Genomic DNA, 27,794 nt, shown 5'->3' on the forward strand with positions numbered 1-27,794 from the left:
CACACATGGACACACTTATGTCTCCTGTGGTCATTCTCCTGCTGGTATCGTATCAGAACGTCACTAACTACAGGACCGGTATTTCCCTAGAAAAGGAGAAGCACCCCAGGAAGTCGTCTTCCACGGGTGCCTCCGTCCCTGGACACCACCTTGTTCAAACAGACGATCGGTCCTTCCCTCCTGGACTGGTGACAGCGGCCTATTTCTCTGAGCAGCCCATCAGCCACAGGGCCGCAGCAATGAACCGCTTCCCCATCGCCTCCCTGAGCTCTGGGAGCAGTGCCCCCCACCCCACGCACCACGGGTAAGCCGCTGGGGGTTTACTTACATCTCTCATTGTCATTCTGGTCGGCAATGGCCTCTTCCAGGGCGACCGACTTTGGCTTTTTGTCCTGATTTCCTTTCAACCTGTCCCAGTCTGCAGGGCTGAATTTGCACACCTCAGAGTCTTTGGCTGTCGGGTGGCCACCTTCTCTCTCTTTCATCTCCAGCTCTGAGAAGCGCATCATTGCACGCTAGAAAGAGAACGGAGACGGGGAAGAAAAAAAAAAAAACACGACACCTTACCATAAAAGCTATTTCATTTGCCTTACCTTAAAGGAAAGTAGTTTCAAAGAAAAGTTTGCCCAAAACCAACCACAATTTATGATACGACTGAGATATTTTAAAACGTAATAGATAAAAACGTAAGAGTAGCTATACGTAAGCAATCACACAGTCTGTACTCGTGAAGCCATATGTAGAGAGAGAGAGAAACGCGCTGTGTATGTGTAGCCACGCATACACCATAGCACAGAGACATTCTCGTTTGGAGGTAAATAAAAACAAAACAGAAACACAACGCAAAGGAAAACAAAACAAAAACAACAGAAAAGAAAACAAAATGCACAATGAATAAAAGACGACCATGGCCCACAAACTTCCCTTTGTATATTTGGAAATGAAATTTAACTCAAAAGGTTTATGTAAGATTCTAGTAATAAAAATTTGAAGAACTGACCTCACAGTAAGCAGCGGGTAGACATAAAATACTGTCCTCTTGTAATCCTTCCATCTATGTAATTAAAATGGGCACTCAATGGATCATTTAGATAACTTCATCCATTTTTATAAGCATAAACCAATTTTTTTCTTCACATTGCAACACAATTTGGCTTTATTTAGCTTTTAATTAAAAGTAAAATATCTTAAGGAAATTCCTATACAACATCTATCATTCACTAGCAAGTTAAACACATAACTCTATCCCTTTAAGCGAGGTTTTTTTTGGGGGGGGTGGAAAAAAAAAAATTGCCCGAATCCCACAGACACGCGGCTGCCACACATCTCCACCAAGTATCACGTAAGACATTTCTAAGCAGTATTGCTAGGCATTATTCGTTAACATACAGTAATGGCAGAGAAGTCAAAGCAACTGATAGGGGACATCATGCAGTCTTTAGCTAACCTTCGCAATCATTAATACTTCTGTTAGCAGCGTCTGCGTGGAGCTCTCTTAGCATCTACAGGATAACGGCAAGTGTCTGGACACGTGAACCTCCTAAGTGCTACCACTCACGTCCCCTTACTGGACACGTGTCATACATATATTTACGTGACCATAAGCTTTCATTAACCAAAATCTGCCCGGCGCCCTGCCCTACCATACTCCCCCAATCCTCTTTCCACATTAACAAAAACAGAACTGACAACTGGTAAAGTCACTGAAATTTGGGGGTGGGGGGACGGCTCACCTGCAAGGCGCGCTGCTCCCGGCTGAGCTGGCTGGAATCTGCGTACAGTTCGGTAGTGACACACTTGAATCGGTCACCCACGTAACCAGCGGAATTTGCGATCCTCTTTGCCAGCTTCGATGGCTTGGGTTTGAGAACTTTGCCATCGGTGGATTCGGCATCGTCGGCTCCGTCTTTGGTATAGGTAGGGGTGACGTCCACACTCGGCGGGGCGCTGCCCACGCAAAACGGTTTGGGATCCTCTGGGGTTTTCCCAAAAGTCACGGGTGGGCCATCATTCGCCAGAGTCGGCTCCAGGAAGGGAGTGGAGACGGGCAGCCCCAGGTTCTCCTTGGTGGTTCCTGCTGGAATGCTCTCCTTGCTTAAGCTGAAGACTGACTGGCCAGGGGCCTGCTTGAAAGCGTAAGCTTCGTGGAAATCACTGATGCGCCCCAACTCCTCCCTCAGGGCGACGAAATCGCGGTGTGGCTGCAGGGTGGGCTCAGCCGGGGGCTTACTGGGCTCGGTGCTCTGGCCCACGCTCTCGGCCGCGAAGCCCGGCTTGGCCGCGTTCACCTCTGTTTTAGCGTCCGTCTCCTCCCGGAGGAGGTCTACATAGACAAGTTTGTCGCTCTTGACTACCGTTTTCCCTTGGTTCCAGCTGGGGCTGGGCTTCAGGTTCTTGTCGGAGGGGACTTCTGGCTGTAGCTTGGTGCTGCTCGCTTCCAGCATCTCAGAAAACCGGTTCCGGAGGGCTGGGTCCTCGTAGCGCCTCTCGTGGGAGCGGGACCTCCTCTCTGGTTTCTCCTCCTTAGTGATCTCGATGGGCGTGTGAGGTATCAACATGGGGTGCACCATGCCCAACCCCAGCGCGTCCTGGTAGGTCACAAACTCTGGTCGGCCTGTGGGCAGCCCGTAGGGCAGTCCGGGCTTCGGGGCAAGGTGCCCGGGGAATAGACTGCCGTTGGGCAGCAAGACTGGGTGAGGGTAGACAGGTCCCTTGCCGTGTAAGGAGAGGGGGCTTATAGCGATGCCCTCGGGTGCCGGGTAAGGGAGGTAACTCCTGGGGTAGGGAATCGGTGGGGACCTAAACGCCTCGTTTGGCGACAGAAAGATCGAGCTTGGCGGGAGGCCATTCTCGTTTGCTTTGAAGCTCGGCTCCGGGTTGCTGGCTTTGGCGCCCTTGCTGCTGGTGCTGCTGCTGTGCTTGGCAGGTGTGGTCGGGGGCTGGCCCACGTGCTGAATGACGGACGGCGTAGTATCCACGGAGCTCCTGCTGGTCTTGCAGCCATCTGCATTGGCATTGGGTGCCGGCGACGCAGAGGCCGGGCGGCCGGCACTCGAGACCGAGCCCGAGACGTTGGTGACCACAGCGTCTGTGCCGCCCATGCGGGGACACGATGAGCTCCGCTGCTGTGGGATCGCCCAGTCCAAAGCCTTGTTTTTCAGCGGCAGGCCTTTGCCGTTGTTCTCTTCATTAGGGCTCGGCCCAGGCACCACCCAGGACGAGGGAGCCGTGCTGATGATTTCAGATCTATAGATAGCACAGCCGTTTCCGGGAGGAGATAGGGTTTCTTTCGGAATCTCACTGCCGGACAGCACTAAGCCGCTTCCAGCTCGGCTGTGCACGAGGACCGTGGGGGCCATCTTCTTCATGTGGTCGGCTTTGGAAGCATCCACGTCCACCACCTTTGCGGACAAGTCCAGTGGCTTATCGGTGACATCTTTGGTAACTGTCTGCTTCTCCAACAGAGGAGGGGAGCCACCGTCTTTTCTGTCCTGGCCCGCTGCTTTCCGGGTGTGCCCGGGAACCGACTGGGCCCCTTCAGCCCCTTCCGGGCCCTTCGGATACTTGCCGTTGGAGAGCCTGGCCGAAGGGAACTCGCTGCTGACTGTCATGTATGGCTTCGACAGGGTGACAGACGGCGAGGTGGAGATCCTGGCGTAGTGCTTATGAAATTCAGAGTAGGTGTCTGCAGTGGGCTGGGAGGGAAGGTGGACCCGGGGCGAAGGTCGAGGCGAAGGGGGCAGCAGGAGCGCTGTGTCCCCGGGCAGACCGCTGGTGACCCCCTTGGTGGAGGGCACCCTCGGCTGCTTACTGTTCTGGATGTGGGGATAGGCATGGGACTCGACGGGGTTCCCAGGACTGACGCCCATCTTCCAGGGCAGGCTTTTGTCTGCGCAGTGGACCAAAGGTGGGATGGCCGGGGAGGCAGAAGGCGTCGAGAGCCTCATGGGCGAAGCCAGGGACGACGGGATGTGGGGACTGACGTAGTGAGGCGGCGGCAGGTAGAGAAAGCGCTCCCCGTTGGTGCAGACCGGAGAATACAGCGGCTGGGCCAAGCTGTAGGACTGCTGAGGTAGCAAGGCCTTGTACATGTTCAGGGAATACTTATTTGGCGAGTCGAGGAAAGGGTAGATGGCTGGCGTGGCCCCCTCCATGTAAGGGTTGACCCAGGGCAGCCGCAGGTAACTAGCACCATTGATGTTGAGAGGGCTCTGTTTGTCGCTGGCAGGCCTGTCCAAGCCCAGCGTTTCTGCTGTGGGCACAGCACTTTTTTGTATCCCAGGGGGTGTTTTGTAGATAGCACTGAAGCCATTGGGGGCCTTTCCAGAGACAGCGGAAGCCTCCACCGTCTCAGGGGTGTTCGGTTTGAACTGCATTTCCGGATTTCTCTCGGACGAGAACCCAAGACCACCCAGAGTGCTCGTGGTAGCCTCCCGACCTTTCTCTGAGCCCAGTCCGCACAAGCTAGAATAGACGATGTTGCCGGGGACACGCAGCCCTTCCCGGATCAGGCCGGTGCGGTCCATGCTGAGCGCGGCCAGGCCATCGATCCGATGGGCCGTAGTGGCCTCCACCTTAGTGGAAGAAGAACACAGGTGTTAACTCGTGACGCCCCCATCAAAGCTGTAGGGCCTGTCCCAAGGAGAAACCAACAGCTAGGCTCACAGGACATCAGCCTCCACATCTGAGCACAAAGGGTTAAAAAGAGAGGCTTCACGGGGACCCACCATCCCTGGCCCACATATCCAAAAGCCTTTGATGCCTGCCTTCTCACCTTGGTTCAGCTAGTATCCTGAAAGCCTGTAAAAGGTTGATCCCTTTAGACTTGGGGCCTATACATTAAATTTAGTCATCTATTAACTCGGGAAAATTCACTTTCTCAGCAAAAATTCTCGGCTGCCACAGAGAGGACGCCAGCTCTACTACTCTAGGCACCGCCCTCATAGGGTACGGACACGGGGGTGGATGGGTGGGTGGGCAGACGGGACCTGAACCTCCCAGGCCCTTATGTTGGGGGGCAGGGTGGTGCTCACTGGGGTCTCTCCCCACCCCCCCCCAGCTAGGGAAGCATGGTGATTATTTAACATAACATGCAAGAAACAATCTTTGGTGGGATGGCAGGGAAGGAGGACTTTAGCTGTCTCATTTCTAAATCAATAAAGAGGCCAGGGGTCAAACTGTGGTAGTGCCTTTTGACTTCCTCTCCTGCTGTCTGAAGACGGGTCTGTGTTTCGTATTTTACTGGAAAAGGAAACCCTAAGGGTCTACTTGGAGGCTGGAAATTTATCGAGCTTCAGAGAGCATGGAGGCAGCCTGTGGCTTAGCCAAGAAAAGGAGGCACATATGCCACCGGGTCACTATGGGACTGACTCGGACACTCCTGGGACAGGGCTAGCGTGTCACCGGGAATGCAAGAAGAGCTCCGGTGAGGGCCAGGTCCTGCAGAAGCAGCATCCTACTCAGACCCACCCGGCCCTGCCCTACCCCCAAAAGACCCCTTGGCAGCATGCAAATTAATGCACCAGGGATTACAGATCGATGGATATTCAGACTGAAGCCACGTCTCTTACCACGTTGTGGTTCAAGGGATTTTCTTCCCTCAGTTCCAGTCTGGCCTTTGAAGCGTCACCATCGTTTACAGGAATTTTCCTACGTGAAAAGGACATACGAAACTTCATGAAAGCATTCCCCCACTTAATCCATCTTTCACAGATCGTCCCCGAACGGACCAGTTTCTAATAACTCCGTTCCTCAAACCGCCCTCACCGAACAATTCCTCCCCAGTGCCCCTATTGAAAGCTGGCCCCAAATGGTGCTTCAGCTGGGCTGGGAGAAAACAAAGGCAAGGCAGGGCACAACGGGGCCAGGGAATCCCAGACAGGGCCCCAGGCCAGCCCAGCCGCCGAGGGAAACGAAGATTCTGTGCTGTTCTCTTCTCTGGAGAAGGGGCCACGGGGGCCAATACATAGCTCCGCGGTCCTAGCAGGGACCTCCGAAGCTCTACCTGAGGTCAGACATCAGGGAGGACCAATGGCCAAAGGCCGAAGTGGAGACACAAGGCTGTAGTCACAGGACCTGCTACACCAGGCACTTCTGTGCTCCTCACCAGGGTGGGCTTTCAAAACTTTTCCCCAAAGTTAGGTACCGTGGTCTACAAAATTGGCTTCCCTGGTGATAATGAAGCCGTATGTGACTGCCCGTCTCACAGCGACGGGGGATACACACGAAGAGCCTACAAATGTCATGTCAGCCGCTCCGGGCTCCAGAGCAAAGCCGCCCATCTGTGCCAGGCTGCCGCGGCCGTCCTGGGACTTGTTATCAGACAGCATCGATATAGCAAGTGTACGGTGCCAACTTCCAAATCCCCAGGATAAAATCGCTGACAGGCAGCAGCGGATACCCCAAGAGCTGCTTCAGGCCCCCGCCGCTTAGCTGCTGCTACCCCACACTCCAAAATCACTGATTAGGAAGCCCAGCGGAGCTGTCGGGTGACTGAAACCAGGAGCCGATGGCCTCGCCGAGCAGGCGGTAGAGGACACCGAGAAACCCGGGGCTTGAATGGAGTAAGGGGTGGCCATCTCCCCATTTATTACTGAGCAAACTATTTGTTTTAAAAGCACATCGAATGCCGATCCACCTGGGCCCACACTCCTGACATTTAGAGTTAAAGCAGCATATAGACTGGGATTAATTCTCCTTCATAAATATGAAATAATAAATTAAGGACGAAAGTGCACTGAAAGGCCGCTTTAGGGGCTAATCTTTTAAAGGGCGGCAATGCTTCGCTGAGCCGGGTTGCCTGTTAAAACTGTAAATCAAGGGCCGCCAGCTAGGCGGGAGATCGTTCTCCCCCACCCCTTTTGGGCCCACTCTGGCTCTGAGAAGGTAAGGGGGGCTTCAGCAGGGCTCTGGAGCACCGGGTGGGGGTGGGGCGGCACCCACCCTCTCTCCCCAGGCCTCACCCAGACAGGGAACATTCACCTGTCTTCGTTGATCCCACACATGCGGACCCTCTCGCTGTTCATCCAGCTGTGAACGTTCCCATACAGGGGGGTTGCTGAAAGCATGTCGTCTTCTTGGATGGCAGCTTTTCTTCAAGCGTCTAGTCTGTTTAAAAAAAAAAAAAAAAAAATCCCGGGAGGTTGAATAAAGAAGAGCTGAACAGGGAACCAGAGAGGCCCGCTTTCTAGGCAATTCATACAGAATGCAGAGTCGGGAAGGCAGGCTGCGCTCAATGGTCTACAGATGTCTGGGAGTCAGGGAACGCACCTGACCCAAAGGGTACAGGGGCAGCCCGCGACTTTCCTGTGGGCGGGGAGGGGGTTAAAGGGCCACGGGCCACACCATCCGCGACAACTGCACACATCACCACCACCACCCCGGCCACTCCTGCCTTGTCCTTCCCCAGCCTTTGGGGAACACGCTTGGCAGCTTGCTGGGCAGCGATCTTGGGGGGGCCACACGCCGAATCTTCCGCTGGGGTGCGGGGGGGGGGGGGCGGACGCGGACTAAGAGGATCAGGTCTGGGGGAACGCACAAGAGTTAGGTGTAGTAACCCAAACTACCCTGTGTCTCTGGGGCAGTGGTGTGGACCGACTTAACAGATTGAGGGTTACACAGGGTCAGTGGGCCAGCGAAACACCCCACCCAGCCCTCGATCAGATGAAGCACCAACCCCGGGTGGTTTGGCCTGGGAGCTACAGAGGGAGGCGGCTGAGTAATTCCATGATGCCTGCTCGCTGGGGACAAGAAATCATCAGCGAGCGCAGAAGCCTTAGCAGCCCAGCTAGGCTGCGAGCCACTGGCAAGCTGGGAGCAGGCAAACGCCACCGATTTTCCACCTACAGGGAGGGGGAGGTGGCCCGGGCAGAGGAGGGGAGAGCACCTCTCCCCGCCCTTCCTTACCTTCTCTGCTCACCACCCCCACCCACATCACATTCTAGTTTGCTGCATGAGTGAAGGGTCAGGACAAGCTGCATTTTATTAACAGGATTATCACGGCGCGTGATTTATCCTCGTGCAGGATTTTAATTGCTCTTTGGAGGTTGAGCCGTTTCTTTTGACTGCGCTTCAGCCCATATCCTGCTGTTAAATGCTGGGTTAATAAGTAGGGAGCCTTTAATGCCTGGGACCGATGGCCCTGGGCAATTCCCCAGTGCACAAACACATCGTCATCTCCCTTGTCCAGGCCGGGCCCGCAGGCCAGGCCATCTTTCCCCGGGCCCCAAAGCAGACTCTGAAATCAGCGGTGTGTGCAGATCGTCGGGGGAACTTTTCTTTCTCCTCCCGCACACACCCACCCACACAGTTTCCGAAAGCCCAAATGTTCCCGAAGTCGACACATTTCCTTTGTTAGCAGGGAAAAATATGCAAATGCTTGCTTTTACACTTGAGCACAAGGAGCAGACTGCCAGGTCGGCCCGGTTGGAGGCTCCGGGGTCCGGGGACTCTTTCTGGGAGTAACTAAGGCTGGGAGTGGGGGAGCACCTGAGAGACCTGAATCCAAAAGCCAGGCTGGTCTGTCCTTCAGCAGTTCTTTGTCCTAACTAGGCCTTTTGTCCACCAGTATCCCCGTTGGCCCCTCTATACACAGAACACCGTCTGTTAATCAAGAGCCACACACACAGACACGCGGCACGGAGTTGGAGCCCAACAATGACGCGCTGGAAGAGGAGGAGGAGGAGGAGGAGGAAGAAGAGGAAGAGGCCTAACTAGGCAGTTGCAGCAGGCCTGGTGGGATTCAGAGAAAGCGCCTTCTCCTTCCAAGGGGCTAGACACGGTGCCCTGAAAAGACCAGCTGGGGTCCTTAAGAAGGTTCCGTGGGGGCTCATGAGCTTCTCTTCCTTCTTCCAAACCTACAGATCAAGCGAGGGCGGGGGGACACCACTTAGTCCAGGGATGACCACAAGGCACATCCAAAGGATTGTCTCCTCCCTAACCCCTGCCGCCCCTTCTAACAAAAGGAAGACATTCTGGGTGGCCTGACTGGGAAGGTAGAGCAACATTCCTTGGTTCGCAGGAGGCAGGAGGCAGGCGTCCTGGTCACCGGCTTCAACAGGGGGACCAGAAGTGGGAAATGACCGCTCGGAACCAGCCTCTCCCGCCATGCGCCCGTAGGAAAAGCAGAAATTACACCAGGAGCAAAAAGCATCACTAGATCAAGTCCTTAAGAAAATGATGAGGAAAGGAAAAACCGTGTGTGTGTGTGTGTGTGTGTGTGTGTGTGTGTGTGTGTACGTGCGCGCACACGCCTGCGAGAAAGAGAGAGAGCGAGAGCCCCTCCATGAACCTCAAACTTCCGCAGTCCCCAAAGTGGCCTCCCCTTAAACAAGCCATAACCTCCCCACGTCCTTTAGCCAACACCTTGTGACAAGGACCTCTGAGCACCTGAGTGAGGAAAACAGGAAGGGTGCTGCCTTCATGCCTCCGCCTGGAAAAAAGGGGCTTTTCCTGAGAAGGGGCAGCCCGGACTTGACGGAAGGGTGAAAGCGATGTAGGGACATCTGGGAGCACTGGGTGCTTTCAAAGCCCTCCTGACCCCCACCCCCACCCCTCTGGGGCCCTTCCTGTGGACTTTTCAACATTAATGCCACACACTTAGGTGACCTAATGAAGTGGCTTCAAGCGCGTGTGCACAGGGTCAGATGGAGTGGTGGGGAGGGGGCAGAGGGAGGAGGCTGAACATGAAGAAACGAGGGAGGGGGAGGTCCACTGCTGGATCCTGCTGACTACACACACACACACACACACACACACACACACACACACACACACAATCTTGAGCTGCCCCATGAACTTTTTGTGAACTGTTTAAAAGTGGAGGTCTGTTGAACAAACAGCGGCGCCACTGCCAGCCATAATTTCATTGCAACAAGCTAAAGACTTTTAACTCTTCAGGTTCCTGGCCAAAGATGGAGCCAAGCAGAAAGGGCCAGTGAGCCAGGGCCTGGGCTGGCCAGGAGGCCCTTCTCTGGGGTGAGAGCCTGCTCCGGGAGAGGGGAGCCCCGAGGATCCTGGTGGGAATCCCCAGCAGGAACATCCTGGGCAGGCGTCCGGCTGGGCGGCAGAGGCCACACAGAGTCCAACCCCGCTGGGGTCGGGGTCGAGGCCCTGGGGACCTCCCCCGCCAACCTCTCTGGGATGTGGAGCTGAGGGGACGCCAGGGTGAGAAACAACAAAAAGACTGAGAGGCGGAGATACAGCGATGCTCATCCCACTCCACTTCTAGAAGGGGCTGTTGAAATAGTTGGGGTCTTTTTTTTTTTTTTTTTTTAAACTCTAAGAGAAAGTGCTTCAAAACTGACTTCGCTGACCCTTGGGCCGTGGTGGAGAGGACAAATAATGTGATTTAGATGACAAACAGAGCAGGCACTATGCCACTATGAGAGGCTTGTTTGCCCTTATTTCTCTCTGAGTGCACCAACCCCCGCCCCCCACCGCCCCGCTCTTCCACGTGCAGACTAGAAGTGCCAAGATGTGTGAAGTCACTCAAGAAAAGCACTTTACAAGCACCAACCTGTTTCCATGTTAGCTGCTAAAGCTACACCCTGGCTATGAGGTTTTAACCCTTTTTCCAGTAGTGGAGAGATGGGGGCCAAGGATGAAGGACAGGGATGGGGAAGGTGGCTGAGAGAGAAGAGGTCGGACAGGGAGACTGAGGGAGTCTGGTGGTTTCTGAAGAACAGTAGGAATTGTAGTGGTTGCCCACTGGAACACCCAGTTCCGGGGAGAGACCAGGCTTTGCAAAAGCCCCACTGCCCCCGAGCATGGACTCCAGCTCTCTGAATGGCAGTTAACTGAAAGCACCAGTAATGAAAGCAGGAGGGGCCTGGGTCTCCCGCAACAGACGTGGGCAGTCACCTGCTCTGGAAGCCAAGGGTTATGCTTCGAGTACTCGGCGTGGCGTGGACACCCGTGAAAGGACATGACTGGCAGAAAGAGGTTGGAGGGACCAAAATTAGGAGCTGTCATCCCTGAGAAGAGGCACTGCCAAGCTTGTGACAGGAGAGGCTCACGGAGCAGGACCAGTCACCACCATCCCACCCATACCGGCCAGGAGGACACCATTATGCCCTGAGGAGACAGAGAGAACTGTTTTTTCTTTAAAGGCGATCTACCCAGATAGACAACAGCAGCAGATTGGAAAGGGAAGCGGCAATGACCGTGAGTGGCTGGGATGCGCCAGGGGAGGGGGAGGCAGCATCAGACCAAGTTTGGCACCCTTCCTGTCTCTCCACTGGGCTCCTCCTGGCACCAGGCCACTTTTACTGCCTCCACCCTTGAGGCAGTGCTCAGTTCGAGTCTGCACATCACAGGTGTCAAGTCACCATCAAACCATTCCAACTCCTTCACAAGCAGTAATGGTGCCCCTTCAAGGGTCTCTCTCACCTGGCACCCCTTGCACCCATCAGGCGGTTATCCAGTCAGGGGCCAAGAAGGCCTGGGTGGGTGGAGGGGGGCGGGGGGTGGTTGCTCCTGGCTCAGAAGGCCTAGCTGACATCAGAGAGCCCAGACAGTTTGCGTGCAGGGTGTGCTGGGAAAGGGGACTCCCTCACGTCAGAGCTGGCTCTCTGTGGAGATCATGCAAGAACACGATCACCACCACCAGTCTCCCAGCTCCCACCCTCATCCACAGTGTGTCCCTGGGCAGGTGGCCGAACCTCTTCAACCTTGGTCCCCTCATCTGTAAATATCTGGCACCGTGTTTTCCAGAGGATTAAATCGCACTGGTGACAAGTTTCGCCAGGCAAGAGCTACTGCCCGCCACGTCGAACCCCCTCAAGCAGCATCTGAGTCCACCAGGCATGCTGTGTGCCATCCCCAGATCGGGGCACAGTTTTTGCGTGGGAAGGCTGAGGCAGGGACACAGAGGGGCCCAGGCCAGGGAGGGGTGACCTTCAGGAGACTTGTGTGGATTTCATCAAAGCCCAAAGCGAACCCTGCGGGAGCCCTTCCTGGGGCTGCTCCAAGAGCAGACTGAGTCACGCACAGCAGCACTTCTCTCCTGGTGTCAAGGAAGGGAGGGGTGAAGAAGTTCCTATTTTAGGATGGGGGGAGGGGGAGCGTGTGGGGGTAGAAGATGAGAGGAAAACGCTCTCCCGGATGTGCACGGTTGGGGGCGGGTCCTCCTGGGCTGCTTTCCGTCCCCCTCCCAGACATGTAGCTGCCGGGCGAGGGGGACCCCAAGACTGCCCCCGCCACTTCTGGACAGGGCCACAGGCTTCCGGGGGTGTGGCTGATGTTGGTGGCTGGCTCAGTCCACCAGCCCTCCAAGGGTGTCAGAGGGGGTGGGGGGAGAGATCCAGCCGGCCGAGGCGCTGTCTCTCTGCACACTCCAAGCCAGGGCATTGCCTCTGGGGGCGTCCCCACCCACGCCCCAAGTTTTGCATTAGTAACAGACTGAGCTGAGGAGCAGGAGGGGAGAGGGAGCGAGGAGGATGAGAAACTCGCGCAGCCCTGACCTTTCGAGCAAACCAGAGCCTTCCCTGCCTCCTCCTAGGGCGCCTGGGTCGGAGGAGAGAGCCACTGGGGTCGGTCGGGGGGTGAACTTGGCCCTCGGCGGCGGCGGCTGCCAGGGCGAGCGGGGGAAGGGCGCCCCCTCCCCCCCGCCTCAGCCCCGAGCGCGATCGGTCGGCAACAAAGGGATTTTCTCTCCCACCACACACACCCATGCTGCTCCGGGCTCGCCCGCCCCTCCTTACGGCTCCTCCGCCGAGGTCCCCGCGCGGGGGCCGCGCCACGGCAGACGCCCACACCCTCGCGACGCTCCCCCGCCCCGTCTTCCAGGAACTCCGGCTCTCTCCCGGAGGCGGCCCGACCTCCGCAATCCCCAGTGTCCTGCCCCCCCCTAGTTAACCCCTGGGGCCCTGCGGCCGACGCTCCTCTAGGCTTCCCCTTTCCCGAGCCCCCGCCGAGCCCCCGCCGCTGAATATCTGACAAAAAGGAACTTTGGGTGGGCACACGCAGACCCTCCTGGCCCTGATCCTGGGATCCTTCTGAGCAGACCGGAGTGTTATTCTCCGCAGACGTGCCCCGCCCCCCGCCCGCGCCTCGGGCTAGCCAAGTGTAGCCAACTGTAAAGTGGGAAGGGGTTCCAGGAGGGGAGGCCCCTGCAAGGACCCACGGGAAGAATGGCTGCCAAACCGGTGGTGGGTTCCTGCCATGTACCACCCCCCCCCCACCCAGGGTGGCCTACTGGACCAACACGGGACACTTCCCCTTCTCCCCTGACACCGAAGCAAGCCACCGCCTTGGGTTTTTGTTCCTTTCACTTTCTTTCAGGGTTGTGCCCCACACCACCACGTGGGCAAGAGAGGGCCCATCTGGAAGCTGGTGTCCCTCAACAGGAGGCAGCCCAGAACAGGAAAACCTGGGCAGAATGCGATTAATCACTCTCAACCCCCCCCCCCAAAAAAAACCCGCACACCTCCTCTGGGCTAATCCCACCAGAGGAGAGTCGGGTTGCCACTTGGGAGTCTGCACAACCTGGGGGAAATCCAGAATAAACCATCCATATCCCAACTCCAGAAGGGGTGTCCATGCACTGCCATCTCCACCAGGGTCTTGCAGGAATACAACATACTCCATGCCCCCCCTCCTCCACCAAAGGGACAAGCTATAGTGTGAAGATATTAACAACAGCTATCAGGAGTAACCGGGAGGCACAAAGGAACTTTTTACACTAAAAAGATGCCTCACACACGGCCCGTGATCCGCACTCTGGGTTCCCTGGCTGACTGTGCGCTGCCTGCGAATTCTGGGAGGGCTGGGGATGAGGGTTAGAGGACAAGAGGGGGCTCCCACTTTCTTGACAAGGAACAAAAGAAACCCCATGTCTGCTACTCAATCTTGGGATTCGGAACACCCCCCCCCCAACAAAGCTGTGGAACCACGACGGCAGAGAAGGGGGCCCGTGAATTTCTGTAGCTGTTCAGACCTTAATTACTCCTCCTTGATCCGTGGGACTAGACACGACACCGCCAAGGTTAAAATGCCCCGAACAGCGCCGAGCAGATGTGAGCGAGCTGGCAGACGCGCAAATGAGGCCTGCCTCGGAGCACGATAACAAGTGACTAATACATTGCATATCGTTGAAAGAAAATTATTTTTCTCTAATTTGCATTTGCTTGGGGAAAAAAAAAAAGCCAACCAGAGTCCCTCTTCACAAGCACGAGTCTAATCCTGGAAATACAGCCCGGCTGCTTTAAGAGAGCTGGAAGGAGGGAAAGACTGCCAGTGTTTTGGCGTTACAGGCTTGTTTATCTTTCCGCCTTTCCTCCAAGGCGAAACTCGTTTTGCAAGCAACATTCCTACAGAAAATGGCACACGTCATAAAAAGAGACCAATTTATAGAACTGGCACCGAAGTTCATGTATCACTCCAGAAGCATCTCCCAGCTCCCCACTGGGGAACCCAACCGGATGCAGAAGTCCACGTTAGGATTCAGAGAGGGGAGACCTGGGGGGCTAGGGGCAACAAACTCCATTTGCAGCTGTCCTTGGAGGCCGTACACCCGGGGAACAGTCACAGAGAAAGGCCATGCTACAGAATTCAATCAGCTCTAAATGATCCTCCAAAGCCGGGGGGGGGGGGGGGGGGGCAGGGCTGTGCGGGCTCCCACCTTGGGTGGGGGGGAGCAACTCTGACACCCCTTTGGCCCCAGGACTCCTCAGAGGCAGGCCCAACAGGGTCTCTGGCCATCCTGAACCCACCTGCCTGGGCCAGTTCTGCATCTCCAGAACTGGCGCGGACAAGGGGTGACTGCCACCACCAACTGCCCTCCCTCCCACCCTGGAGCCTCCTCCCAGCACCTAGTGGGCCACCGGGAGCTCAGAGGAAGCCCGTGGCTGTGGGCATCTAACTGATCAAGTCAGAGTGGGAAGCGCCGTGGGCACACCTCAGGGCCACATCTTTGTGTCCTGAAGCTGAAGGCCAATGTGCTCTTGGAAGCGGGAGGGCTTGCGAAGGAAGGTTAAGGGGTGTGGGTAATCAGAAGCCAAAATGCACCCCTTTCTCCACCCTCACACCCCCAAAACACCCCCTTCTGGGTCCTGAACCTAATGCACAGTGTTTCCAGCCCCGAGGAAAAGAGTGGTGAGTGCACAGAACGTGGCGCCAACCTGTCTCTCTAACTTGTCTCAGTTAGCAGGGCCATTTCCAAGGGGGAAAAGAGGGCCACCAAAGCGTCTCTGCAACTTCCAGAAAGCCTTCAGTTAATAACACATTGTTTCCAACAAACTTCCTTAGGGCTGCAAGTTATGCTCCCCAGTCTTAAAAATCCGGCCTCCGGGCACCTGAGGACCAAGGTCCAGCGATCCTGGCCACACCCCTCTGGAGAGGGACACTCGGGACCCTGTGGGCCCTCTCTCCCACCACCCCGCGGTTCAATCCCCCTAAAGCACGACACACCACACACCGACCTGAACCTCCACACTGATTCTGGGAGCCATCAAGGTGTGTGTTGGGGCGCATGGTGGTGGGGGGGGGGTGTTGTGTGGGGCGGTGAGCCGCATGGCTGACTTTTTCCCTCATGAGAGGATAAGGATACCGTGGCCAGAAAGCAGCGGCCACCTCTGCAGCCGTCCGCACGCTCGCTCGTGCACCAACAGCTGTCACATTATTTGCACTCGCTGTAAACAGCCTTCACATTCCCCCCTTACCGCATAGTTAAAGCCAGACTAACAATCCACAGTTCGAGATCAAACCAACAACAGCAGCATTGTGTCTGCCTCCACTGCCTTCGCACCAAGCCCAGCAGCTGGCAGGTTTCTCCGGAACAAGGGGACCCCCCCTTCCCCCCACCTTCCAGCTCCAGCCGAGGCTAGCCAAGGCAGTGTGCAGTTTGTCGCCCCTGATTGTAAAAGCGCAAGAGCACAGCCATGTCACCAGGATTTCGGTTTGGTTTATCAGCCCTCTCCCAGAGTTTGCCCCTCTTGGTGGCTGGGGGAGAAGCACCCCTCCCCCACACCCTCGGCTGGAAGGGAGGTGGTTCAGACTCCCAGGGTCGCTTTCTATGCTCAGAAAGCGTAGGTTGCCCCGGGAGGGGGGGCGCGGCCAGGCTGCGGGTCAGGGCAGGGAGGCCAGCCGCTCCCTGAGCCAGGTCGCAGAGGCCAGGCGGCTCTGCACTTTCTGCCGCCCGCAGCCCCAGGCCTTCGGACGCCTCAAAAAAATGGTCCAACTCTGTGCGTACTTACTGGCCGCCCCACTGATCAAAATGTCTCCTTTATGATTTTTGGTTAAGTCGAACATTTCCATAATCGTCATTATTAGCGCAAATTACACGCCTAATCGGTCCTTAAATAGATTTTAATTAAATAATCATACAAGGCTCATTTTATGACTTAAGAAAGGCATTACTTTTCGTTATAAACTTTCCACCAGGATATAGACTCACGATAGCAGACAAACACTTACTCTTTGAAAATCTCCAGTAACTGATGGTTAGAGAGAATCCTGAAAAGATACTGTTTCACCTTCTGGAATCCCGGCAGAGACCAGACATAACCACATCTGTGCAACTTCCCTCTCGGGAAGAGATAGAGGATCTCTTCCTCCAAAGGCTCACTTGAGCTGTCCTCTCCTTCGGACCAGCAGAAAGCCCCAAACGCTATACTTTTCCCTTACCCAAATGCACAAACTCCTCCAGCTAGCTGGCTCCTTTAGGGACCACCCCTCCCCACCACCCTCCACCCAGCATCCCCCCCCCAGTCTGCCGAGAGCGAGCTGGGGCGCAAAGCGGGCACGGCTGTGCTTGTTAACTGCTGTGTAAAATGCTGTTAATAAAATAATAAATACAAAGGACGGAGGCTGCTGGTTCCACGGCTGTTTTGACTGGAAATGCCTTGGCACTTGTCATGTGTTTATGGGAGGGCAGACAACTCCAAGATTTGCATAGTTTGGACATTTCTGTACTTCATTTATTCTGTCCTAAATGACGTAGGCCTAGAGCTATTTCAAGTTTGCATTTGTACAGAACTGTTGAGTGCCTAAGAGCTGCTCCAGTGAGACCAAGTTTTAAATCAGACCCAAGGCCGGACCCGTCCCTCCTCTCTGACCAGACCCCTTCTCCACCCTCTGCCTCCGTTGCCCGAGAAAAACAAACAGACCCTCAATGATGACCCCGGGGGGTCCTGGCTCTCCCCATCTTCACCCCATCTGGGGGCACATAGGGTAAAGGTTAAGGTGTCTTCAGATTACAGGTAAGGCCTCCGGCTCTACGGTGTGGAAATCAGCGCAGTTAGGCGCACCAGGGCCATACTCTTACCTCTAAAATAGTGAGCTAAGATGCGGGGGAAAAACTGCTGGCCTGGTAAAACCCACTGTTCACAAAACAATGTCAGCAAAGGCTGGAAGGCATTCTTTAGAGAGGGACCAGGGATTCGTGCCTACTGAAGCTCTTTCAGCACAAAGGCTTTTAGGGGAAGAAGGGAAAAAGAGGGAGGAGGAGGGTGGGGGGGAGAGGAGAAGAGAGAGGGAGGGCTCCTGTTTCAGAGCAGGCATCCCATGAGAGTCAAGAACCAAGTGTAGCTTCAATCAAATGCTGACTTCCCCTCTGGGAGTCACGGAGGAAACCTGATCACAGTAGCTTACTACCGGCCTGGATCCATACAGGTCTGGTTTTCTTCTCATGCTGGTAATTTTTAAAAATACATATCGATATGTACACACACACACACACACACACACACACACACACACATATATGGCAGCAATCCCTGGCAGACTTTATTGAAAACCACACTGAGACCTCGTAACATCCGGGCTTAATCCCTATCAAACAAACCACAGCACCTCTGGCCTCCGCAGCAGGCCACCCCCCTCACCTCCTCCAACCATGTCTCTCCCCTCTGGCCACTGGCTCCCCTTTGCCCTGCAAGAAGAACGGGGAGGCTGGCCAGAGAGCACCTAGATAGGTGCCCGGTTCTGGAATCAATTCCTAACCATATAATGACCCCACTTAGGGGAGGGAAAAAAAAACTACAAGCCCTTTCATATGGAACCCTTTAGAGCGAAGAACTACAAAACAAAGAACAGCCCAAGAAGGCAGACCAGAGGAGAAGCCTCCCAGGCGAATTTAACCTGGGTCCTGCAGTGTCCCGCTCCCGCCCCCCCCCCAGGCTGGTTCTCAGGGGCTGTCCGAGGCAGCGGGGAATGCAGGCACAACCTCCAGGAACACCACCAGTCATTCAAAGCACTCCCTAAATCCTCAGGGCCTACTATGTGCCAAGTAGTCTTCTTTGATCCTAAAGGTGGATAATTATTCCCAGTCTTACAAATGAAGAAACTTACTGAGGCTCAGAGGCCATAAATAACTTGCCCCCAAGGTCACACAGCTAGTAAAAATGGGCCACGGTCAAACTCAGTCCTGGAGTTGCGGAGAGGAGCCAATTATTGGTCTAACTGTGCCATCGGAGATCCCCACGAATTTCGGAAAGCTTCCTGAGCCCTTGTATTCGAGGGCAGGGCAAGAGGGAAGCGCTGAACACCTATGTAACTTAGTCCACAAGGAGACCAGAACCCAGTTTCCCCTACAGCCAGTCAGCTCTTAGTCCCCTTGCAGTCTTTTCCCCATTTCCGACACTTCCTACCCATCTCCCTGCCCAAAAATACCCTGGTGTGAGGTGAGGTCAGGGCTTCCAACAAAGCTCCACTTCCAGGACCCCAGAACAGGCAAGGGTAGGTGGGTGGCTCCTCTCAGGGTTCTGTAAAAAGTGCTGACTCCTGGTACTAGGGCTGGGCCCGCCACCCTAGTTTTGCCACATAAGGCAATAAATCAAATTATCTGGATAGAGCAAAAAGCCCTTTGGAAAGAGTGCCTACACCTACTTTTCCCAGGGTTTTAGGAAAAACCCCAGGGACCAAAGTGGGGTGGGAGGAGGAAATTAAGAGGGAAGTGGGTCCTAAGATACGAGGCCCTACTGGACCCCACGAAAGGCCAAGCCCTGAGCCAAGCGAGGAACTGGGATTATCTTTCATTTCTCCAACTTATCGCAGAAGCGGGGGTCTGGGCCTAACGTCGCCACCCGGCCCCATCCCCAACTTCCAGATCTGCCCCAGGCTTTCAGATGCTCCGGGAACTCTCCACACCCGACGACACAAGCTCCACAGGGCCATCTCCCGCTCGGCTCGATGGCGACCGGGAAGGGCAGGGGCACCGGACAGTTGGCTGCCCCTGCGGGCTTCCCGGGTTCGACCCCGTGGCTCCTCCAAGAGGCCAAGGCTCCGGATGTGCGAAATGGCTCCCGGAGCGACTAGGCGGGCAAGGGCCTCGGTAGCTGGAGGGATCGAGGCGATGGCGGCGCCGGGTCCTCACCCCACTAGCCAGCCAAACACGCCCCCGACCGCCCGGCTGCCCCTGGCTCCCCGCCAGTGGCTCTGTCTCTCGCTCACTAGCTCGCTCTCTTAAACTTTCTGGCGTTGGCGATGGGGGCAGGGTTTCCAGCCTCCGCCCCCCTCCCCGCCCCCAGCTCGAAGCAGGCCCTTCCAAACCTCCAGGGAGGCGACCCCCGCCACGGCTCCGCGACACAGCGGCCCCGGAAGACCCCCGACACACACACCTTGAGCTACCTGGAGTCACCTGGAGCGGGCGGCTTCCCAAAACGATCGGCGTCCGGCCGAGCGTGGGGCTGCCGCGACCGGGGAGGAACTCCCGAAGCCGCCAACCGTCCCGGCCTGGCAGCGGCGCGCGTGCAGTGCGCCCCACACTCGCACGCTCTCCCACAGAACTTACGCAGGGGGGAGGGGAGGGATTGGGGCGGGAAGGGCCGTGGGCTGCTGCTGCTGCAGCTTCTTCTTTAAAAAAAACAAAAAAAACAAAAAAAACAAAACTCTTTAGTAGCAAGAGTTTTGGGTGTCCCTGGCACGACTGCGAGCGCTCGGACAGAACAATAGAAATAGGGGCTTGCCGGAAATGGTGCAGGAAGACCCCTATAACCCTATAAACCTCTCCTCCCCTCGCCAGTTACTATTAGCATTAAAAGACCCCAGTGCCTTCAATGCGACGGTGCCTGTTTATAACTTTTTTCCTGCTGGGTCCCCCTACCCTAAACAAGTCCCCCTCCTCACATTATGAAATCACAAGGGCAAAGATCGCTCCCCAATCCGTGACCTCTGGAAGCTCTCTGGGACTTTCACCTGCTCTGCCCCTGGCACCCCGACCTGACTCACCCCCTCCCCCAGTAGTTTCTCCGGTTTGCACCTAGACAATAAATTTAGTTTAATTTAGCTTCCGGTCTTTAATTTTAGCAGGTCTCCTTTTTGCATGCAAATCAATATGGCAATTACCATCTAAAAGCTCGCCCAGCCCCGGGTCAATGTAAATTGATCATTGTCCGCCTTCCACAAAATAACACCGGGAGTCTGTGGTGCATAATGAGATTATACTGGAAACTGTCTTTTAGATCACAAATTATATTTTATGCTGTCAGGATCTTCCAGCGGACTTCCCCGCTAGTCTAATCAAGGGGAGCTGAGCCCGTGGGTGCTGGGGGTGGGCGGGGAGGGGATGGTTGGCTCGGGGAGACATGGCTCAAAAAAATAACCAAGTGAAGGTCCCCCGTTTCGGAGACCTCCTCGACTGGGGACAGGCACAGATGAGCTTGGGATGGGAAAAGGGGGCCTTCTACAGAAATATCGCGGAAAAGCATCGTTCATTAATTCCCATCCAGCACAAAGTCAGATATTCCTTCTAGGGGAAACACGTTGGGGACAATCAGCAAAAAGCCGTCGGGCCGGGCCGGTGGCCGCGTGAAGTCTCCGGCCAAGTACTCGCGCCGAAGACGGCTGGGCTACCAGCGGGGGCAGCCTGAGAAAGCCGTCCACTCCTGCCCCAGCAGCTTCTCAACCCCGCCGCCGCTGCCACCTAGGCCCCAGCAGCACAGCCTGCTCTGCAAACAGACGGAATCCTGAGGGCCATACACACCCGCAAAGCAGCTGGGGCGGGCCTGGGCCTGGGCCTCCCCTACCCGAACCCTGTGAGCGGGCGGCCGAGGCCTTGGAGCAAGGATAAGGTCCTTTCTGGCCGAAAGCACCGCTCTCCCGCCCCTCCGCCCCTCTGCGGCCCCCAGGGCACGGGTGTGACCCTGGGGCCTAACAAAGGGCCTTCTGAGCTCCTTTCGGCCTCGGGCTGGCGGGGGGAGGGGTGGGGCTCGGCGGCCGTAGTGGACCTTCGAGTTTCCCACCCGACTCCGCCCCCACCGCGCCTGGCTAGCTCCGCCGGGCCAGGCGCCCTCGAGGAAATCACCGAGGTGGCATTGTCAGGGCTGCCTCGCGCTCCTGAGGACCGTCCCGGAGTTGGGGCGGCACAGCGGCCTGCGAGCCTCCCGCCCAGCCCAGCCCTGCCCCGCCCGACCCGGCGCGGGCTCCACCCGAGTGCGGTCTTCCCAATAAAAGCTGGAATTCCCGGCTGGGCTCAGACAAAGAGGGACCGCGGCAAGTCGACGCCGCGGGCAAACCCAACCCTAGCCTGGTTTACGTGAGCGTCTGGGGGTCACACAGGCGCCTGCTAATCCACCCTACCCCGCAAGGTCTCCTCCAGAAAAGGAAAAAAAAAAATTAAAGCATACCAAAATGAAAGCATACCTCCTCTTTATTCCTCCCGGAGGCCGAACTTCGCACTTCTTTCGGTTCTATCTTTATCAATCCACCAGGCTGACAGCCACATTAGCAAACAGGACTTCAGAGCAGGGCCCCCATTTATCTATTCCTCCCGACCTACTCCTCTTTTTCCTCCACCATCCATCCACTCAAGGTCAAGAACTCAAAATCTCTCAGAGATCCTCCTATCTGCTCCACACATGCCTTGTTCCCTACCCGGAAAGGGAAGAAACTATAACCAAAAGTCCTGTTAGTGAGCAAGGGCCATCCACCCTTAGCTAGGCCGCTTTGCCCTCAGTTTCCCTCCAGCCTACCACAGTTTTTTCCCTGGGAGGGAGTGCACGAAGGTGGTTGGGCAGCCCACACTTCCTCACCCACGCTGTTCTGTCCCAGCAGGAAAGTCTTCCTCGGCCTAGGAGGAGTTTTTGTCATTCAGCCTGTGTATCTAAGCATGGATGTATGCATATGAATGCTTTTTGTGTTTCCAAGTGACCCTCTTCACACCTTTAAATGGGCTTTTGTCTCTGGAACGCACTTACAGAATTCTGCCCCAGTTTCTAGCTCAACAAAGTCTGGGATTTTCTCTTAGAATATCACTATAGATCCCCATATTTGCATACCCGTGTTTACATTCTTCTTGGCCAGTTCTTTATCTCTTCTGTATCTCTTGTTCCATGTGGGCATCGGAGCCCGAGTGTCTTGATTTGTCTCAGCACATGTCATCTGGGCCCACATCTTAATCTGAACATTCCTGTCTAGCGCCTACACCTCCCCACTACTTACATTCTTGCTTTGCCAGTAATGTGTGGCCCGTTCCCAGGCTAGACCAACATGGGTTTGCAGTTTAAATATAACTAGAGGATCCCCTGGACCACAAACCCTGAAAGAGGATGAGGAAGGAGGCAGAGGTGTGTTAACTAATTATTTATTTATATATAGGGTAACCCCCACCAATTTCGACCTCTAAGAAAGAACTAGATCACTGTCTGTAAAGTTGAGTTTAAATTTCTAGACCCGTCCAAGGCTGACACCACGACTGTGCATACACATCCCTACCCAACTCCTGTTTAGAGGTCGTCTCCTTGCACATATCTGATTCGAACTTCCCACAAGTTCATGGTTAAAAGTGCATCTATTTATGCAGACAACTCAAGGACCTCTTGGCTGTCTCCAACGCATACCTGGACCCACTGGCCTGGCATTTCAGCCTCAATTCTTCCGTTTGCAGCACTCTTGGTCAGAAGCCCCACCCCACTACGGTTCTGAGCCGACCTTCCCATTACTAGATCATCTGCACTAATTCTCTCTGGGAGGTCTAGCTCTACATCTCCCAAACTCAGTTCCTTAAGTGAGGGGTGCCCACTCTGTGTGTTCACGCCTCTCCCATTGAGAAGTCCTGGGTCGAACTAGATCATCTAGCAGCTGCGTTTGGTTTGTCGAAGAATCGAGTCCAATGCACCAGGATGTGAGCGTGCAAGCATAGAAGAGAAAGGAAAACCCTAGGCCCAGACTACCGCCCCGCCCCCTCCGGGGGGGGTACTCTGCCTCCAGGAATTTCTACCACGAACTTTGCCCCCCACCCCCCATCACACTCCCCCACTGCCTTTAAAGGGTTAAGAGAAATCCTCACAGCCTTCCCTCCACCCTGCTCGCTGGGCCCGCAGGCTTGCTCGCTCACTCGCTGCTCACGGGAGTCTGCCGCCGCCTCCGCGGCCCGCCCCCCCCTTCCCGTCCTTCAGCCGGGAGGGAGCCTGCATGCCTGTCTAGACCGATCTATCACAGGCACACCAACAACACCCGCGAGAGCGCGGAGACCCTGCCCAGGTCCCCCTGCTCGCACGGTACCCGGCGGACAGAGCCCGGGGAGCGTGACCGCGCCTGCGGGGTCGGGGGTGGGAGCCTCCGGGCGCGGGCCACCCCGAGCGCACCGCGGGATCTTGCCGGCCCTGGCCCCGGCCCCCGGCGCTCCCGCCAGCCCGGCTGCTGGGGCAGTCACAGCTCTGCGCGCTGGGCAGCCCTATTTTTATCTTGTCTAATCCCAAACTGGGCGGGGAGCACAGGCGTCGTGCTTAGAGAACAAGAGATAGGCGAGGGAGGCGGGGAGGAGCAGCCAGGCTGCGACGCGAGCAGGAGCGAGTTAAAGACACAGTCGAGGAGACCAAGAGCAGAAGAAAGAGCGGGCTGCGCGGGCCTCGCGGCGCCGCACGCAACGCGCAGCCGGGAGAAGTTACACTAGCCTCTCCGCCGCCCCTCGCTGCCGGTCCCTCCCCACTTCCCAGCCGCGCTCTCCGAAGCCCGGGCCGCGGGGCCCCGGCCTGTGTGGGAGGCAGAGGCCCGGCCGGCCCTGCAAAGGGCTGGGGAGAATCGCTAATGAGCTGTGCGGCCCATTGATCCGGAGAACACTTCCTAATTAACTCTCAGTCACCTACTGGTGACAGCGCCTCAAAGGACAGCGCAGGGGCCGTGCGAGCCCCAGCCCCGACTTGCCTGCCGAGCGCCTGGCGCCCGAACCCCGCGCGCTCCCCTCACTACCCCAGGCAATCCCGGCGAGGGGCGGCGGATACCCGCACACTTAAGGCCAGCTTCACGTTAAAGCTGGACGGCACATTAATCACCGCCATCTCCTCCACCCCCCCCAGCCCCCGGTCCCTCCACGCGGTGAAATCGTGCCCAAAATAAACACGAAAACCGACACTGCAAAGCCCAGACCAGATAACAGGTCGGGATATGAGTGGGAAGGGTCGAGAAACAAACGTATTCTCCAAGTGCCCACGTACAGAAGTCTCCGAGGCCGACAATTAAAATGCCTTCCACACAAGCAATTCCGCTGGCAAAACCGAATCCAACACCTCGTAAGGATTGATTTCGGCCCGCGGTGTCCGTTTCCAGTGCCACAGGAAGTGTCAGATGGCTAGAAATACCCAACTCTGTCTGCGTTCGCCACCCACTACCTTCTGGGGTGGGCCATTTCCTCCCTGTTTTCACTTCTAGGCCATTTTTCAGGATTTTTCGACAAGAGGCTACCCCTAGCACCGAATACCACTACCCCTCCTCTCGCCTTCTCTTAAAAAAAAAAAAAAAAAGAAAGAAAGAAAGAAAAAGAAAAAAGAAAGAAAGAAAGAAACAGAAAAGAAAAAGAAAAGAAAAGAAAAAAACAGCTAAAACCCTGAGCTGTCTGGTCTAGACACAGAGAGGCTGTGAGAATACCTATTTGAAGCGCGCTGGTTTCTTTTTAAGGTTTGTTTTTAAATACACATAACCCTCCCCCTTCCTTCGCTCTTCAATTCCCCCAACCCCCACCCTTCAGACGCCGGCGGCGCGCGCCCTCGCGCGCAGGCACTCACAGCCTCTAGCTGGAGATCGCGGACTTCTGGAAAAGATTCATTAACAGCAAATTAAGCCTCGCCCGGCCTCGGCCTACACGCGGCCAGACTCCGCCGTCTCGGGGACCCGGGGAAGTGCCCACTCGAAAGTGCGAACGGCGGGAAGCCCGCCGGGACCACGCGTGCCTCGAGCCGCCCTACTCCGCACACAGCGCCCCAGGGCTTGCTTGGTAAACAGCAGGCGTACGTTGCCGCCGCCCTGAGCCCCCGAGTTGGCGGAGGCTCTGCGGCGCGGCGGCCAGCCTGCTCCGAGCGCGGGCCCCGCGGCGCGGCGGCGCCTCGCCCTCCCCGCCTCGGCCGAGGATCGCGCCCGGGTGCGCAAGTTCCTCTTCGCCTTCAGCCTCTGCGCCGCACGCCCTCCGAGTGGGACCAACTTCCTCCGGCCGCAGACACGCACACGCCCAAACAGCTTCCCCACCAGACTCCCCGCTGCCCAGTGGAGGGCCCCGGTCTCTCGCGCCCCCCCCCAGACGTCCGCGCCCTCCCTTCCCGCCGCCGCCCCCGCACATTCTATCCCCAACCTCTCCGGCCCCCCCCGCCCCGGGCTCCCAACTTAAAACCTACCCCGCAACATCGGGGAGAGCGTGGGAGTGGGAGGGAGTCGCGGATTGTAATTTCACAAGAACATTTAAAAAACAAAGCGTCTGACCTGGCGGGCGGGCGGGACGAGTCGGAACCCCTCGCTCGGCTCGATTTCCTAGTAGTTTCTACCCCCCCCTTTTTTAATCCACGTGATTCGAGCTTTGGGGCAAGCCAAGAAAAAACCTGGGACTCCCCTCCTGAGCTGCGCAGCGGCGGCGGCGGCAGCAGGTCGAGCTCGGCTCGGCCCGGGGCGCCCGCCACACACCCTCGCGCACGCACACGCCGTCGTTCCACTAGGAGAAACGACCGGCCCCTGGAGAGGCGAGACCAGGCGGCGGCGGCGGCGGCTGGGGGTTTTTACAGTTCTTTCCCGAGTCGAAAAAGAAAGCAGACGGGAACCCGCCGCCCTCCCCTTCCTGCTCGCGAGCTAACGCCGAACCTAGCTTCCCAGCTTCCAGCCCAGCACCCCCCCCCCTCCTGCGCCCGACTCGCGGCGCTCAGCGGCGACCGCGCTCCCGCGCACAGACACACACGGGCTGCAAACTTCCACTCCGCGAACTCCCTGCTCTCCTCCCGGCCCCCGGGGAGGCAGCAGGCCCCCTCGCCGCGCCCCTCCCTCCCCGGGGCCCACGCGGGGCCGCTTAGGGTGGCTGCATTTTTAATAACTTACATTTAGGAGATAAAACGAAAGCGAGCCAAGCAGCCGAAGGGACGCGCGAAGCGAAAGCTTCGAGCTCCACGGGGTACGCGAGAGAATCGGAGGAGCGACCCGCTGCGGGCGGGGGCCCCAAGGGAGGGGACCGACTGCAGCTCGCGGCGCGCCCGCCCGCCCGCCGCCCGCGCTGCCTGCCTCCCCGGGGAAAGGTGTTCCGAGCACTGACCTGAAATCCCCGGCCGGGGAGTAGGCAGGGAGCCTGCGATCTGGCGCTTTGAAGTTTTCCTCCCGCCCCCCCACCTCCTCCGCGAGCAGAGTCGAGGCGGCGAGGAGCGAGGGGCGGATGGCTGGGTGGGGAGAGGTGTGCGGGGCTGAAGGAAAGTGGGGTGGCGACGTTAGCTAGCGGAGAAGGAGCCGGGCCGGGGAAGCGCGGCGAGCAGCAAAGTTTGCCGTCCCCGGCTGCCCGCAGCCCGCTCGCGGTGCCGCGCTCGCTCGTCTCCTTCGCCGTCTGCTGCCAGCCGGCTGCCCTCGGGGTCGGCCCCGCCGAGGGGTGGGCTCTGGGCCGGGTGGGGGCGGGGCGGGGCGGGGCGGGCTCAAAGCCTCCGGGCAGGTGGCGACAGCCCCGCGCGATCCTCCGGGCTCCCGGGGCTGGGCCGGGCTCGGCCGGGCTCAGCAGCTCCCGCGCCGCCGCTGCTGCCGCCCGCGCTCCGGCAGGAGCCCCAGCGCCATGTTGACGGATCGCCGCGAGCGCCCGCTCGGGCTGGGTGTATGTGAGTGTGCGAGTGCGTGTGTGTGTGTGTGTGTGTGTATGTGTGTGTGTGAGTGTGTTGGCCAAGTCGTCCCTGCGCGGCGACAGCGCGGCTTGGGCTCCCCGCCCGGCGGCTCGCGGGCTCCCCCTCCGCCGCCGCCGCCGCCCGCCTCGCTCCCGCTCTCGGTCGCGGTCTGGGCTCCGGCGCGTCTCCCCCGCAGCCGCCGAGCTCGGCCCGCGTTCAGCGAGGAGCGTAGCTCTACCTCACCTTGCCGCTGGGAGCCCGGGCTCCGTCTGCCGCCGCACGCCGCGATCCCAACGCGTCCCCCTCCTCCGTTCCCTCCTCTTCCTCCTCCCCCTCCCTCCGCCCGCCCTCCCTCCCTCCCTCCCTCCCAGCAGCCGCCTCCCCTCCCCCCGCAGGCGCAGCGCTCGGGCGACAGCCGCCCGCCCGCCGCCGCCGCCTCCAGCTCTCGCAAGTTTGAGCTCCCCCAGCCTCCGCTCACCCTCCGTTGCGGCGCCTCGGCGGTGGGGTTGCGGAGGGGTGATTCCCTAGGAAAGGTTTGCCCGAGTTTCCCCAGCCGTCATCGACTCCCGGCCGGGCGCGTTTCGCCTTTCTGGGTCCGGAGCCCGGACCACTTGGGTGGCTCCCCACCTCGCCCCTTGGCCTCCCCTCCCCCGCTCGGACCGAGTTGGCTGCGCACACCCGGCCCGGGCGCGCGTCCTGGGCGAGCTGGAGACCGGCTCGGGCGGCGGTGGCGAGGGCGGCCCGCTGATCCTGAGCCGAGGGGATGGGGGGCGGCGGGGGCGGCTCTCCCCGCCGCGCGCCGAGACT

At 57.5% G+C, this 27,794-nt stretch overlaps 1 protein-coding gene across 14 annotated transcripts in view; it reads right to left on the minus strand.

Moving 5' to 3' along the window:
* Positions 1–27,794, minus strand: part of BCOR (BCL6 corepressor) — a 121,567-nt gene that overhangs the window by 24,008 nt on the left and 69,765 nt on the right. For 6 of the 14 annotated variants that reach the window (XM_032329829.1, XM_032329818.1, XM_032329824.1 and 3 more), the window contains exons 1-6: positions 26,441–27,274; positions 6,982–7,107; positions 5,571–5,649; positions 1,734–4,574; positions 1,001–1,054; positions 329–515 (exon numbers count right to left, since the gene is read on the minus strand). In XM_032329829.1, coding sequence (XP_032185720.1) covers positions 329–515; positions 1,001–1,054; positions 1,734–4,574; positions 5,571–5,649; positions 6,982–7,067 — 3,247 coding nt within the window. In that variant the 5' untranslated portion in view covers positions 7,068–7,107; positions 26,441–27,274. Of the gene's footprint in view, positions 1–328; positions 516–1,000; positions 1,055–1,733; positions 4,575–5,570; positions 5,650–6,981; positions 7,108–24,938; positions 25,451–25,626; positions 26,128–26,229; positions 26,380–26,440; positions 27,320–27,794 lie in introns of those variants that run through there. The other 8 variants (XM_032329827.1, XM_032329831.1, XM_032329828.1 and 5 more) reach the window with 6 other exon arrangements.

The sequence above is a fragment of the Mustela erminea genome, chromosome X, assembly GCF_009829155.1.
Source record: "Mustela erminea isolate mMusErm1 chromosome X, mMusErm1.Pri, whole genome shotgun sequence".
Lineage (NCBI taxonomy): Eukaryota > Metazoa > Chordata > Mammalia > Carnivora > Mustelidae > Mustela > Mustela erminea.